At 37.3% G+C, this 14,142-nt stretch overlaps 1 protein-coding gene across 1 annotated transcript in view; it reads left to right on the top strand.

The window, feature by feature from the left end:
* The window catches only part of NBAS (NBAS subunit of NRZ tethering complex), a 313,356-nt gene that overhangs the window by 99,184 nt on the left and 200,030 nt on the right, over positions 1-14,142 (top strand). The window contains exon 22 of the mRNA XM_021697807.1: positions 12,144-12,227. Coding sequence (XP_021553482.1) covers positions 12,144-12,227 — 84 coding nt within the window. The remainder of the gene's footprint in view (positions 1-12,143; positions 12,228-14,142) is intronic.

Raw genomic sequence — 14,142 nt, 5'->3', positions numbered from 1 at the left:
TTAAAGATTTTATTTATTTATTTGAGAGAGAGAGAATGAGAGAGAGCGAGTACATGAGAGGGGGGAGGGTCAGAGGGAGAAGCAGGCTCCCCGCCGAGCAGGGAGCCCGATGCGGGACTCGATCCCGGGACTCCAGGATCATGACCTGAGCCGAAGGCAGTCGCTTAACCAACTGAGCCACCCAGGCGCCTGGAACTTTTTTTTTTTTTTAATTTACAAACCAATTTTATGTTTCACATGTAATTCTCAGAGCATGTTTATGGGATAAACAGAAAAGGGATTGTTATCCTGCTTTCAGGGCAAAAAATGAGAGGCATTAGTAGAAATATATGCTGAAATAGGGAGTTATTTTAAAAATAATTTTAATTGCACTGTTATTTTAGTGTATATATGTAATGTTGTCAAATGTTTTTAATATGGCTTAATGCCGTTCGAAGTTTCTAATTTTATTTGAAATTAAGACCTCTTTGAGGGTACTTGTTTTTTAAACTAATGCACTCTCCTAAAAATCTGTTACTAGATTCAGCATTACCTTATGGTACCAAATGATCCTCTTTTCATGGAGATGAGATTTTTCTTTCATTATTCATTTTCCTCCATGCTTTAAGTACCCTGCCCAATAATTCTGAACATGTGATCTTTAAGTAGATTATAACATCTTCTGAATGGTTGAATTACCTTAGGGAAATAGTCCCTATAATTCTTCTTGATCACACAATGTCTTTTCCGTCAAGATTTCATTAATATGTAAATACTTGTCTGTAACAGCAGTGAATCTCTTTATCACACTATATTTAATTAACATATAAATAACCCTGTGAGACACTTTCCCAATTTCTGATATAGACAAGCCTGTTTAAATATTGTATTTATAATAAGAAAAATTCTATTAAGAATCAAATTCATATTTCATACACAAAGTCCATGCATTATTTTAAGAAATGTTTTGACCTCCATACATACCCAATTTTTAATCCCAAAAGTTTTGATACTATCTGTAATGACTGTAGGGAAAAAACTCCGTGACATACATAAATGTTGGGGTCACGTGACATGGTCTTGCCATCTGTTTGATGGAGGGAAGCGGTAGGACAGTGGTACTCCAGGAAGAGCAAAGACTTTCATCAAAAACGCGGGGGTGTGTCTTGGTCCTGATACTTTGCTAGCTGTGTTACATTTGGGAAGTCACTTAGCTTCTCTAAACTTGAGTTACTTCATGTGTGGGATGGGGACATTGCGGAGGTATCGTGACGCTTGAGTAACGTAAGAGTGATGTCCTCTGCCACTGTTCCAGCATGGCGGTGGCGTCCCATGTACGTCAGTGGTTAGAGTGGCCGAGGGTGTGGCTATGGCCACAGCACCAGTGTCCTTGGTGCATGTTGGTAAGCACGTCATGTCACAGATTCTTCTAGTTTCAGGCGCATTAAGTAGGCTTGCAAGAGACTGATGAATGAACAAAATGTCAAGTTATAATAAGGAATATCCTTCCTGACGACACTGATGCTGTGATTGCTCATGTGGGACAGCACCCCTTTCCTGGAATTGGGTACCTGAGGTTCCAGATTATTAATCAAGAAGTTGCTTAGTGGACCTTATTTCAAATGCAACTTTAAAGTTTTTATTTTTACTTTGTATTGAATTATATATACAGGAAAGTGAACAAACCATAAATGTACAATTTGGTGAATTCGTGAATGAGTTGAAGAACGACTTTATCAGCATCCCTTATCCCCTGTCCTGTTTACCTTCTTGTAGTCACCTCATCCAAGAGAACCACTACCCTGACTTCTGACGCCACAGCTTAGTTTTGTCTGTGAAAGAAATGGAGTGGCTTGTGCGGACTATTTTACCTAAACTCTGGAAAAGCATAAGTAACTATTCTTAACTCTCAACAGAGTTCAGGTTTTTGATGTCTTTCAAATTGGATACTTTTCTAAAGCTGGATGTACACTGTTATTTTGTTTTGTTTTTGTTTTTGTTTTTTTTAAAGATTTTATTTATTTATTTGAGAGAGAGAATGAGAGAGAGCACATGAGAGGGGGGAGGGTCAGAGGGAGAAGCAGACTCCCTGCCGAGCAGGGAGCCCGATGCGGGACTCGATCCAGGGACTCCAGGATCATGACCTGAGCCGAAGGCAGTCGCTTAACCAACTGAGGCGCCCAGGCACCCTTGTTTTTTTTTTTTTTATATTTAAAGTATATTTCTTATAGATAATATACAGCTGATCCTTGAACAACGTGGGTGTCAGGGGCACTGACCCCCCTGTGCAGTCAAAAATCCACATGTAACTTTTGATTCCCCCAAAGCTTAACTACTAATAGCCTATTGTTGACCAGAATTTACCAGTAACATAAATAATCAACTAACGCATATATTGTATGTATTATATACTGTATTTTTATAGTAAAGTAGGCTAGGGAAATGGAAATGTTAGTAAAAAATCATAAGGAAGAAAAACAGTTGCAGTCCTGTATTGTATTTATCGGAAAAAAATCTGTGTATAAATGGACCCACATAGTTCAAACCAGTGTTGTTCAAGGGTTAACTGTAATTGAGTCTTGCAATCTCTGCCTCTATGTTGTCATGCTCTGGCTATTTATATATAATGCACAGTTCAGTATGGTTCAGTTCAAAGATGACATCTTGGTATTTGTTTATCATTTGTTCCATTCATTGTTTGCCTTTTTCTCTTTTCCTGCCTTCTTTTGAATTGGCTGTTTTTATAATTCCATTTAATTTCCTTTATTGGATCATTAGCTATACCTTTTTTTTTCTTTTGGTGGTTGCTCTAGTGTCTACAGCATGTGTCTTTAACTTATGATAGTCTACCTTCAAATAATACGGTAGAGCTTCATGTATAATGTAAGAACCTTACCACAGTATTTTTCCATTTTTCTCCCTGCTGGCTTTTGAATGATTGTTGTCCTATATTTAACTTTTACGTATGTTATGAACTCCCCAATACATTTTTATCATTTTCGCTTTAATCAGTAACGTTTTGAAAAATTAAAAATGTGCTTTATATTTGCACATGTATTTACTGTTTCCACTGCTGTTCGTTGCCTTTTGTAGGTCCAGATTTGTATCTTGATACCAATTTTGTTCTGTCTGAAAGGCTTTCTTTGGCATCTCTTGTAGGGCTAGTCTGCTGGCGATGCATTCTCTGCTTTTGTATGCCTGAAGAAGTCTTTATTTTGCCTTTGTTTTGGAAAATACTTTTGCTGAGTATAGGATTCTAGGCTGTCACTTTTTTCCTTTAACCCTTCAGAGGTTTCGCTCCACTGTCGTCTTCCATTATCCTCCACGAGGCTGATTGTCTTTCTTACCATTTCTCTTTACATCATGTGTCTTATTTGCTTTGTTTTTAAGATTTTCTTTATACCTAGTTTTGAGCTCTTGGATTATGATGCACCTTGATGTGGTTTTGTGTTTATTCTCATTGCTGCTTATTGACTTCTTCGGATCTACACCAAGTTTAGGAAATTCGTGCCTATTATTTCTCCCAGAATTTTTTTTCTCCCCCACCTCCCCTCCTTAGTACACACTCTTTCCTGGGCCACCACTTACATATGTGCTAGCCACTTGCTCTTGTCTTACTACAATTCATTTTTTTCCAGCCTTTTTCTGCATTTCATAAATAATAAATATTATTGTTTGTGAATAATCTGGAGTCTGTTTTTATTCTAGGGTCAACTCCCTCTCCTTTTCCTGTGTCCTTCCTGTCCTTCTTGTTTCTGATTACGGGAATGAGTGTTGGTTATGTAGTAAGAATCTATACTAAAACATATTAGACCCATTTCCTTCAAATTCCCTAATGCTTTGCTTTCTTTCTTTTCCTACAATATCCAGTTTCGTTTTGAACTTCATCAGCAGGAAAGATGTGTTAGAATTACTTGCACCACAGATACTTAGACCATTGTCTTCCCAACCACAGCCTGTGGAATTGACATCAGAGTCTCTGTCTTCATTTCTGGGATTTTCGTTTCTTTAGTCGTGATTGTATGTTAGTCTGCAGTGTAATTTGGCCTAGATCCAGAGAACTCATGATGGAAAGGCTATAAAAAGACTTACACAGCAGTGTCTTAGGGCAAACCGCCTTTCGTGCTTCTTGGTTTATCTAAAGCTTCGGACTGTTTGCTTTTCTTTGTGCTCCTGCGTGCTTGCGCGCAGGCCCGGAGCCGCCTGCGGCATATACAGTGTGTGCGGGGTTGCTGACGGCGTGCCGTTCGGTGGGAGACTGTACAGTCCACTTCAGACGGGTTTATTCATTTATTTGACAGAGAGAGACACAGCGAGAGAGGGAACACGAGCAGGGGGAGTGGGAGAGGGAGAAGCGGGCTTCCTGCTGAGCAGGGAGCCCGATGCGGGGCTGGATCCCAGGACCCCGGGACCATGACCTGAGCCGAAGGCAGTTGCTTAACTGCTGAGCCACCCAGGTGCCCCGCATTTCAGAAATTTTAAAACAAAAATTTGAACAAACCCTGAAGTACATTGTCTAAATCTTTAGGCACAGAAAAAGCATATTGATCATGAGCTGTACGTACCCTGTGGTTTAGTGTTTGTTTTTGTTCATTACTCATATTCAGTCCTTCACTTTGTCTATCTCTCCATCCATCTATCCATCAAGTATTTAGCGGGGTTTAAATGAATGCCAGGTATTGCACTAAAGATATAAAAATGACTCAATCTTTGAAGGAGCTTATAGTTTAGTAAAGGAGCAAGACACAAATAAATTAATTGTACATATCTTACGTGGCTTATGATGGGGTTATAGCCTGATAAACCCATTGTTGAAAATATTAAGTTGAAAGTGCATTTAATACACCTAACCTACTGAATATCATAGCTTAGCTTAGCCTACATAAAACGTGTTCATAATACTTAATACTAGCCTACAGTTGGGCAAAATCATCTAACACAAAGCCTATTTTATAATGAAGTGGTGAGCATCTGAGGAAATTTATCGAATACTGTCCTGAAAGGAAAAACAGAATGGTTGTATGATTACAGAAGTGTTGTGAGTAAATTGGGTGTTCATCCTTCGTGGTGGGTCGCATGGCTGCCTGGAAGCTGGGCTCGTTGGCGCTGTCCAGCATCAGAAGACTGTATCATATCGCATAACACTAGCCCAGGAAATGGCCAGACTTCAACATTCAAAGTACAGTTTCTACTGAATGCATATCCCTTTCACGCCATTGTAAAGTAAAAAGAATTGTAAATCGAACCATTCTAAGTTGGGGACCATCCGTAATTCTGTGCAGTGACAGCACTAGTGGGAATACATACAAAGCTTAGTAATGTGGAAGAAAGTCAGGTGAGCTTTATCTAGGAACATGACAGAAGGTTTTAATTGTTTTTTCCTCTAAAGATCACCACATTGATTGAGCCAATTAAAGACAACGTTGTAAATATGCATGCCGTGCATCAGACTGCTTTTGTATCCATTTAGGTGAGGTTAAAGTGCTGAATTTATAATTTTTAAAAATTCTTTTTAAATCTCAATCCACATTTTTTTCTTCCTATTGCCACTATACAACTTGGTTTCTGAAGTGTAAATTTTTCTCTCTCTTTTTTTTTTGTAGAGTTTTTTTTAAAAGTTAGAGTAATATAATGCTTCCTTTTTAAAAGGAGCTTGCTGAGTCATTACTTGATTGAATCATTTTGCTGACACTCTTCTGTAAGTTAGGTACTGAGGGTGTAAAGTGCCCCCACTCTGAATCACTTGTATGCAAATAATCACAGTAACGGTGAGGTAAATGCTGCAAGAGTAGCACAGTCTCAGCTGCGTAGTCTTCGTTTCACAACGTAGTGATTGGACAAGTCTATACCTTATGCAGTCTGTGCTCACCGCAAGGGCAGCTACCATCTGTCATCATTCAGTGCTATTATAATACCATTGACTGCATTCCCTAGCTGTGCCTTTTATTCCTGGGACTTACTCATTCCATAACTGGAAGCTTATATCTCACACTACCCTTCACCCATTTTGCTCATCCCCCCCACTCACCTGCCCTCTGGTAACCATCAATTCTCTGTGTTGATGGGTTTCTTTTTTTTTTAAATTTAAATTCAATTAGCCAATATACAATCCATCATTAGTTTCAGATGTAGAGTTCAATAGTTCATCAGTTGCATAATACGAAGTGCTCTGTTTCTGCTTTTCGTTTGTTTACTCATTTGTTTTTTAGATTCCACATATAAATGAAATCATATGGTATTTGTCTTTTTCTTTCTGACTTATTTCACTTAGCATAATACCCTCTAGGTCCACCCATGTTGTCACAAATGGCAAGATCTCAACCTTTTTTATGGCTGAGTAATACTCCATTGTGTATATGTACACCACATCATCTTTATCCATTCATCCATTGATGGACACTTGGGCTGCTTCCATATCTTGGCTCTTGTAAATAATGCTGCAGTAAACATAGGGGTGCATGTATCTTTTCAAATTAGTGTTTTCATTTTCTTTGTGTAAATACCTAGTCGTGGAATTACTGGATCATATGGTTTTGAGGAACCTCCATATTGTTTTCTACATTGACTGTACCAATTTACATTCCCACCAACAATGCATGATGGTTCTTTTTTCTCCACAGAAGTAATCAGGTCATCCTTTGCTGATGGTAAAATATTTATTTTCAAACTTTGTTTTAAGCATTTTGGGAGAGAGATGATGCCTGGATATTGTTGCTTATTTCTACCCCATAAATCAGCTCATCACTGCTTATTACTGCTTATTATGTTGGCCAGGTACCATATGTTCAGGATGGTGTGCAGTTGCTAGGTATTTGTAAAAATAATCATTGGTATTATTTATATAGTGTTACTATTTATCATAAAGTAGATCGTGAAATGTCATCCAGTTACATAGATCTTGTGTTTTACTCCCCATGAAAACCGTCTTGCTGGTGTTAGGAATAATGATGCTTTTTATGATGGTTGAACACTTATTATGTATCAGGTACCACTCTAAAGTCTTTAGATATGCTCACTTGATTCTCCCCAAATCCAAATGAGGTTAATACTGTTATTCTTTGTTTTACTAATGGGGAAATTGAGGCACAGGCCAATTGAAGAACTCCCTCAAGGTTACACAGCTGTGTGGGGTGGCGTCTGTCACAGAGGTTAGACCTCTGAGACTGTACTCTTAATTATAATGGATTAGAATTCAAGAAAATATTTGTCTAGTCTTGTCTTCATTTGGGGCAGATAATATTACAGTATTTGCTAAATAGATGAAGCAGCTGGGTCCCAGGGAACAGATGAAGTAGCTGGTGGAGCGGGGAGGAGAGTCCAGTCCTGGAGGTGGTATTTTCACCCTGGTTTCTTGTATACTTCGCTAACATCTGAAAATATGGGTTAAGTTTCAAAATACCTCCTTAATCTGCTGTATTTTCTAAGTCATATATTAATGAGAGTGAATCCTGTTGGTTCAGATGAGAACTCGGAGTGATGCTTTTAGATAGCTTTTTTCCAGCCTGGCCTTCTGAATGAAAACAGCGTTTTGATTGGTTTCCCACTGAGTTTCAGACCAGTGTGATTTGTTCAGTAATGGTAACCACAGTGTAGTATACATGTGGGCTCAAGTTATTATTTCTTGTTCTTTATTTACCAGAACATTTTCTTCTATGCTAAATAACAGAAATAAATATAACTCCACATCTTAAAACCAGTGCATTAAATGGTGGCAATTAGTAGTAATGCGCAGTCTATTTTGCCTTTTGTTTCCACGGCATAGAACATGAACAAAAGAACTTTCTGTAAGTTTATTCTTGATAAAATTTCTTTGAAATAAAACATTTAAATTTAGTGTGAGAAATAATTGGCGAGAGAATAGTCAAACATAATAGAACTTATAATATTCATTCCTTCCCTGCAGACAGATAAATGTTACCTTCAGATGAAACCAGCAAAGTTACTGTTTGGAATAAAACAATGAACAGGGTTCTAATATAAAGAATCTTAAAATTAAGCAGCCATTATTTTGTAAAGAGATCATTTAAGTTTACCCTGTACTTCCCATTTTTAGTGGGGGGTTGATGCATTTAAGTTTTAAGACTTCTTAAGCCAAGTGGAAACACTAAAAGACAAAGATGAAACAAAGTATATATAAGTGTTTTGTGTTTGTGGAACTTTAGATTCAGAGTGTAACTTTTGCAACTCCCCAAACTTCCTACAATTCTTTAGAAGGAAGCAGTGCGTTCCCTAGGTTTTTTGTGAACCACAATTTCACCTAGCGCATTGACTGATTTACATGACTAATATGTTTATTGTGAACAGAATTAATGAAAAAGGTTTTCTCTGAATTTTATTGTATGTGCTATCATTCTACTTACCTTATGAAAGAATAAGTAACTAAAATTTGGGCATTTTAAAAAAGGTAATGATAGAACCAGTTAGTTATTTTCAAATGTAAAGAATGGTGAGATTTAGGGAAATATATATTCTGAAATATTTTTCCCACCTGAACTAGAACATGACATGTCCCACTACCTCGATTAGATGTGCACCACTGCTGGTTGGTGTAGCTTACTGTTTCATCCGCGAGTAGTGGTCTATATAAGGAAAGTGTTTGTGTTCTCACGCTCCAATCTGCAGAGTCTCTCTCTCTCTATATGTATGTATATGTACTTCCTTGGCATATCTGTTTTTATGAACAGATTGTCCCCTTTCATTGCTTTAGTCCAATTTTGAATTTCTGTGATACTCATGAGAGCACTTTTTTGAAAAAAAATTGAGTATAGTTGACAGTGTTCACTTAAAAAAAAATCTTTATGCTTTCATTTAATAGTTCAATTGCCACATTATTTTAGAGTCTGCTAAATGCCAGGCACTATTTTAGGTATTGAGGATATGGCAGTAAACAAAACAAACAAAAATTTTGCCCTCAAAAGAATTTATGTTCTGGGTAGGGAGGAGATCCTGTTTTTGAAATGCGGTTATTTGAAGCATGATAAAGAACTTACAGTATTTTTATAGCAAGTATTTTAAACTCCTAAAATGTGTTTTAAAATAGCTTGCTTTGCAGAAACATCCTGTAAGAAAAGAGCAGAAAGAAAGTTTTTGGTTTTTTTTGCTTTTACATAAGTGTCGGTAATCAGACCTAAGGTCCAGCCATATTTGGTAGAAGTTAGTTTCATCATATTAGTAAGCTACTGGTATTGAGTTTGGTTTTATATTGTACTTTAGATATGCATGTAAATGGTCCTTATTGGGCTGTCTGAGTTTGAGTTAAATATCGGGAAGGCTCAAGTGACCCTCTTCCGGCCACCTACACATCTTGCCTGGTGGCTCTTAGGTATGAAGCACGGGAATGGTAGAAATGAGAATGGATGGATTTGCGGGTGGGGGCCAGACTGTAGACCCTGTGCCCTTTCTAGGGGTCTGTGCCCGCTCGAAGTCTTAAGTTTTGGATTCTAACTGGTTGTGTTGAAATCCTGGCACTGGCATTTATTAGTTTTATGAGGATGGGCAAATTAACTTAGGCCTCGGTTTTCCTATTATAGTACGAGGAAGATCCTATCACCAGCTACATTAGATTGGTAGGACTAAATGAGCTATTGTAGGTTAAATGTATTTTATCCTGTCTAGTCCATAGTAAGAGATCAATAAATGTTAAAGATAATGTTGCCGATCAGTGCAAATATACTAAGAGTAGTACAGGCAGTACTGTTACTACATCAGTGGTGACCAGCACATTTAGAGACATTTAGTTGTGCTTCGCTTTGAAAATGCAGCAGAAATATTTTATTAACTCAGGATTCTTCAGGCCTGCCTTTTGGAGTGTACCTCTGAGCAGAACTTGTCTTTAATACTGCATTCTGATAAAAATAGGTGTGTTTTCATACCCATTTCTGTTCAGTGAAGCTTGACAAAGTTTTATAGCTTCTACTTTTTAAATACCCAATGAATATTATTTTGCTGAGGGTCCCACGGCACTATTAATCATTTCAGTAATAACCCTTGTATCTAATATGTACTTTGTGTAGAAAGTACAAATCTCAACTTGCGACACATTTTTCTAAAATTCTTTTAGAAAGCATTTTATGTAGCTATGGAACCGTGTCTGCTTTAATTAGAAAAGGCAGTAATCGTTTGTTCGGTTTTTTTTTTCCTTGTTCCTTAATTCACTTCTATAATTTATTCTTCTGTTGGAGGAGTGAACATTATTATCATCGTTGTATCCCCATGTTCTTCTTTACTTTCCATTTCAGTAGCCTGTGATAAAGTATTAGTTATTGACATAGAGGGAAATAAAATAGTTTTTTATTTGGTGACAAGTGGAATAGTGTGATTGTGGCATCTATGCTAAATAATCATCTATGTGATGCAGAAATTTAAAAATATGAACTCAGATGCCTTCACGAATGTGTCTCTGGTACACAGTTTGCAAGGACATTACATGCTAGCTGCAAGGTGGGTCAAAAACTGTGTTTATAAAATAAGTATAATACATTTATTCTTGTCTATATCTAACGGGAAACTTTGACTTCGGATAATTTGCACCAGTAATCATCTGACGGGGACGCTGTTGACTGATGGACAGCACTGCCCGTTCTCAGACCTTTCAGCTTCCGTCTTCTACCTGAAACCACCCAGTGGGCTCCTGTTACCTCGTACATGAGGACTAATCTCTTCACCGACATAATATTCAAATGTTTACAAAGTGTTTCTTGTGCAAGGCATGTTACATAACCTCATAAGAGAAGAAAGAGCAAAATACAACCTATTATAAGAAAGTGCAATCCTTTCCCTGGGGCTATGATAAATTTTAGAAAATTGCAACTATTAATACTCAGAAACAGGAGAGAAAATGTTTCATTGAACTATAAAGCAGATCAATTGAAATTTGTTCTTAAAATTTTTGTCTTCTTAATTCAGAATGTTTCATCTATTGTCATGGGTTTATGGAGTATTAGAGCTAAAAGGGGCCTTCAAGGTAATGTCTGAAGTATTTCGCTTTAGAAAGTTATATGCCAAAGACCGCAGGGCTAGGTGCCAGGCAGCTGGGTTTCTGTGCTCGGTGCAGCCCGATGTGTGGAATGATGCTCTGCTCTGTTACCATACTCTACTATCTGTACCTCACTGTTCTTTCTGAATTTATTCTTAATTCCATCCAGTCAGGCCTTATTTTTTCCGTTCTAGTTCTCCTCTTCATTTTTTAGTGATATGCTGTCTTTCCAGTTTTACTGAGAAATAAATGGCATACATCCCTGTGTAAGTTGAAGGCACACGGCATGATGGTTTGATTTCCATACACTGTGAAATGATTATCACAATAGGTTCAGCTAACATCCATCATCTCCTATAGATAAAATATAAAGGGAGTAAAGTGAAAAAGAAAAAAAATTTCCTCTTTGTGATGAGGACTCTTAGGATTTACTGACCTAACAGTTTTCCCATATATCATGCAGCAGGGTTAATTCTAGTCATCATGTACATTACATCCCTAGTATTGTTTATCTTCTAACTGGAAATCTGTACCTTTTGATCATTTAGTGTTATTTTTAACCTGCAAAATCATTTCTTCCCTCTTAATAATTACCTGTCCTCCAGGTCTGTGCTGTCACATACAGTAGCCACTATTTAAATTTAAATTAAATTTTATGTGTCTATTTAAATTTTAATTAATGCTAATTAAAATTAAATAAAATTAAAGTTCTCTTAGCCATATTTCCAGTGCGTAATACATGTGCACGTAGCCCCTGGTTACTATAGTGGATAGCATAGTTATAGAACACTTGTATGATCACAGGAAGTTAGACTGTAAGCTTTTCGAGGGCAAGGGGCCATTTATGTTGATAATAAGAGCACAAAACTTAGGCTCTTGATAAATGTTTTAGAATGTGTGAATGAACACACACCCATGCTGTCCTTTAGTTCCTTGCCAAATTTTTAGTTTTGAAATAATATCCTTTTCTTCTTGAACCATTTTCTGATTGAAGAGAAATCAACAATTTGGTATTTTCCATTTACATATTGTATATAGCATGTAACATGTACCACTTAATGTACCATAAGCAGGAATGGAGATATAAGGTCATAGAAATACTTTTTGCATCATGTTCCTTGTGTACCAGTCATTGAGCTAATGTGTATTTTAAATGCTTATGTATTTTTTTTTTTTTTTTTAATTTAAGTTATAATGGTGACTCCTTGGTGCTCATTCCTTGGCATGAACACAAACACCGAGATAAAGATTGGTGCGAGGAGCTGGAGTGCAGGTAAGGATGAGCCTGTGCGAGAGACCTTCATTTCTCCGGGATGGATGATTAGAAGGCCCTTTCGAGGTGGTGTGTGGTAGGTGACCACGTACTTGATAGTCCCTGATTTAGAGAGTTTGAGTGGAGTTGTTTTAAACACTTGACTTGATTTTTACTCAGTTACATTACAGTTTTCTTAATGGAAGAATATTAAATGCTACAAAGTAAATACTCAAAAAAATGATCCTGATACACCAACTCTTTTCTTTTTTAAAGTATTTCCTTTTAGTCTTTGACACATAGAAATATAATTTTCATGGTTGTTATTATGGTATGCACACAATTTTGTTTTTGATTCAGTTTGAATTTTTATTTTTGTAAGACTTAACCTTAGAAAACCTCAGAATGTGGAGTCATCAACTACTGGCAAGGGGGTGGGAGATGAGGTATGGGGCTGAAAGCATTTGAATTCCCTTATTCCTCACTCCTCAAAGTCAGGTAAATGTTCCTTCACTATCTCTCCTTCCATATTTCTCCTACATGAAGTCAGAGGTTAATTTTTTGGATTCATGAATTGAGGCCTACAACCTTCAGATTGATCCAGAAATCCACCAGATTCCTGGGCATCAGGCACAGCACAGGGTGGGGTTGGGAGTGCTGGAGTTGAAAATCGGAGCATTTAGTGAAAATCTGTGTCCTGAACGTTGAAGCTTTGGTTCCCTGCCACCTCCCAGCTCCTGGAGTGTAGGCATATTCCCCAAGTAGAAGTTTGGAGATTTCTGGAGAAATGGAGTAGCCTCTGAGAAGAGGCCTCTAGATACTGACATATTGTCCTGAGAGATTCACGCATTACCAGGCCTCAGTGAAGTCAGCAAATGAATAAGTCCTATTACAACCCCCGAGCTTCCTGGACGTCCAAGGACTGGCGCCGGCAGGCAGAACACATGGAAAATGGAACTGAAAGTCAGAGGCCACACAAAAAGAAAACTTCAAAAATTAATATTGCCCAGGCGATAAGAGAAGATGCTGTGAAGTAACAAAAGGATTTTATAACATAGGAACAGAGAACTACGAGAACTTTGGGAAACAAAAAATACGATAGTTGGTGTCTAAAAACTAGAAGGGTTGAAAGGTAAAAGCAAAGTACTTTCTCAGAAAGTAGAATAAAAATATTATAGAGCTAGATAAGAGAGCAAAGATAAAAAACAAACGTAGGGCACCTGGGTGGCTCAGTTGGTTAAGCGACTGCCTTCGGCTCAGGTCATGATCCTGGAGTCCCGGGATCGAGTCCCGCATCGGGCTCCCTGCTCGGCAGGGAGTCTGCCTCGTCCTCTGACCCTATCCCCTCTCATGTGTTCTCTCTCTCTCATTCTCTCTCTCTCAAATAAATAAATAAAATCTTTAAAAAAAAAAAAAAAAAAAAAAAAACAAAACAAAAAAAAAACAAACGTAATATTCAAATTATAGGCATTCTAGAAAGAGATGATATATATAATAGAAGGGAAGAAATTTTTTTTTTTTAGAAGGGAAGAAATTTATAAGAAATATTTCAAGCCTATTATTTAGAATTGAAGGCTATGGGTTTTCAGATTGAAATGCCCAGTGCACTAAAGCATACCATCACGACCTTCCAGAATATCTGGGATGCAGTCTACCAGAGAGAAAAACATTACATTAAAGGAAGTTTGAATTAGAGTGACCTCCAGAACATCTCCAGATATCTCCAGAACAGCAATAGAAGCTAGAAGAAAAACTTTTGATGGAAAATATTTTTTGATCAGGATTCTTAGATCTAGCTAAAATCATCAATCAAGTATGAGGTTAATCATGTAAGATTTTGTAAAATTTACCACCCATGTACATCTCATTTCAGGAAGCCATATAAGATGTGTTTTATTAAAATGAAGGAGTCAGTGGAAAAAAAGAAAGCCATTAG

This window comes from Neomonachus schauinslandi, chromosome 10 (genome assembly GCF_002201575.2).
Source record: "Neomonachus schauinslandi chromosome 10, ASM220157v2, whole genome shotgun sequence".
In the NCBI taxonomy this organism is placed as follows: Eukaryota; Metazoa; Chordata; class Mammalia; order Carnivora; family Phocidae; genus Neomonachus; species Neomonachus schauinslandi.
This window is presented reverse-complemented; position numbering and strand designations above follow the sequence as displayed.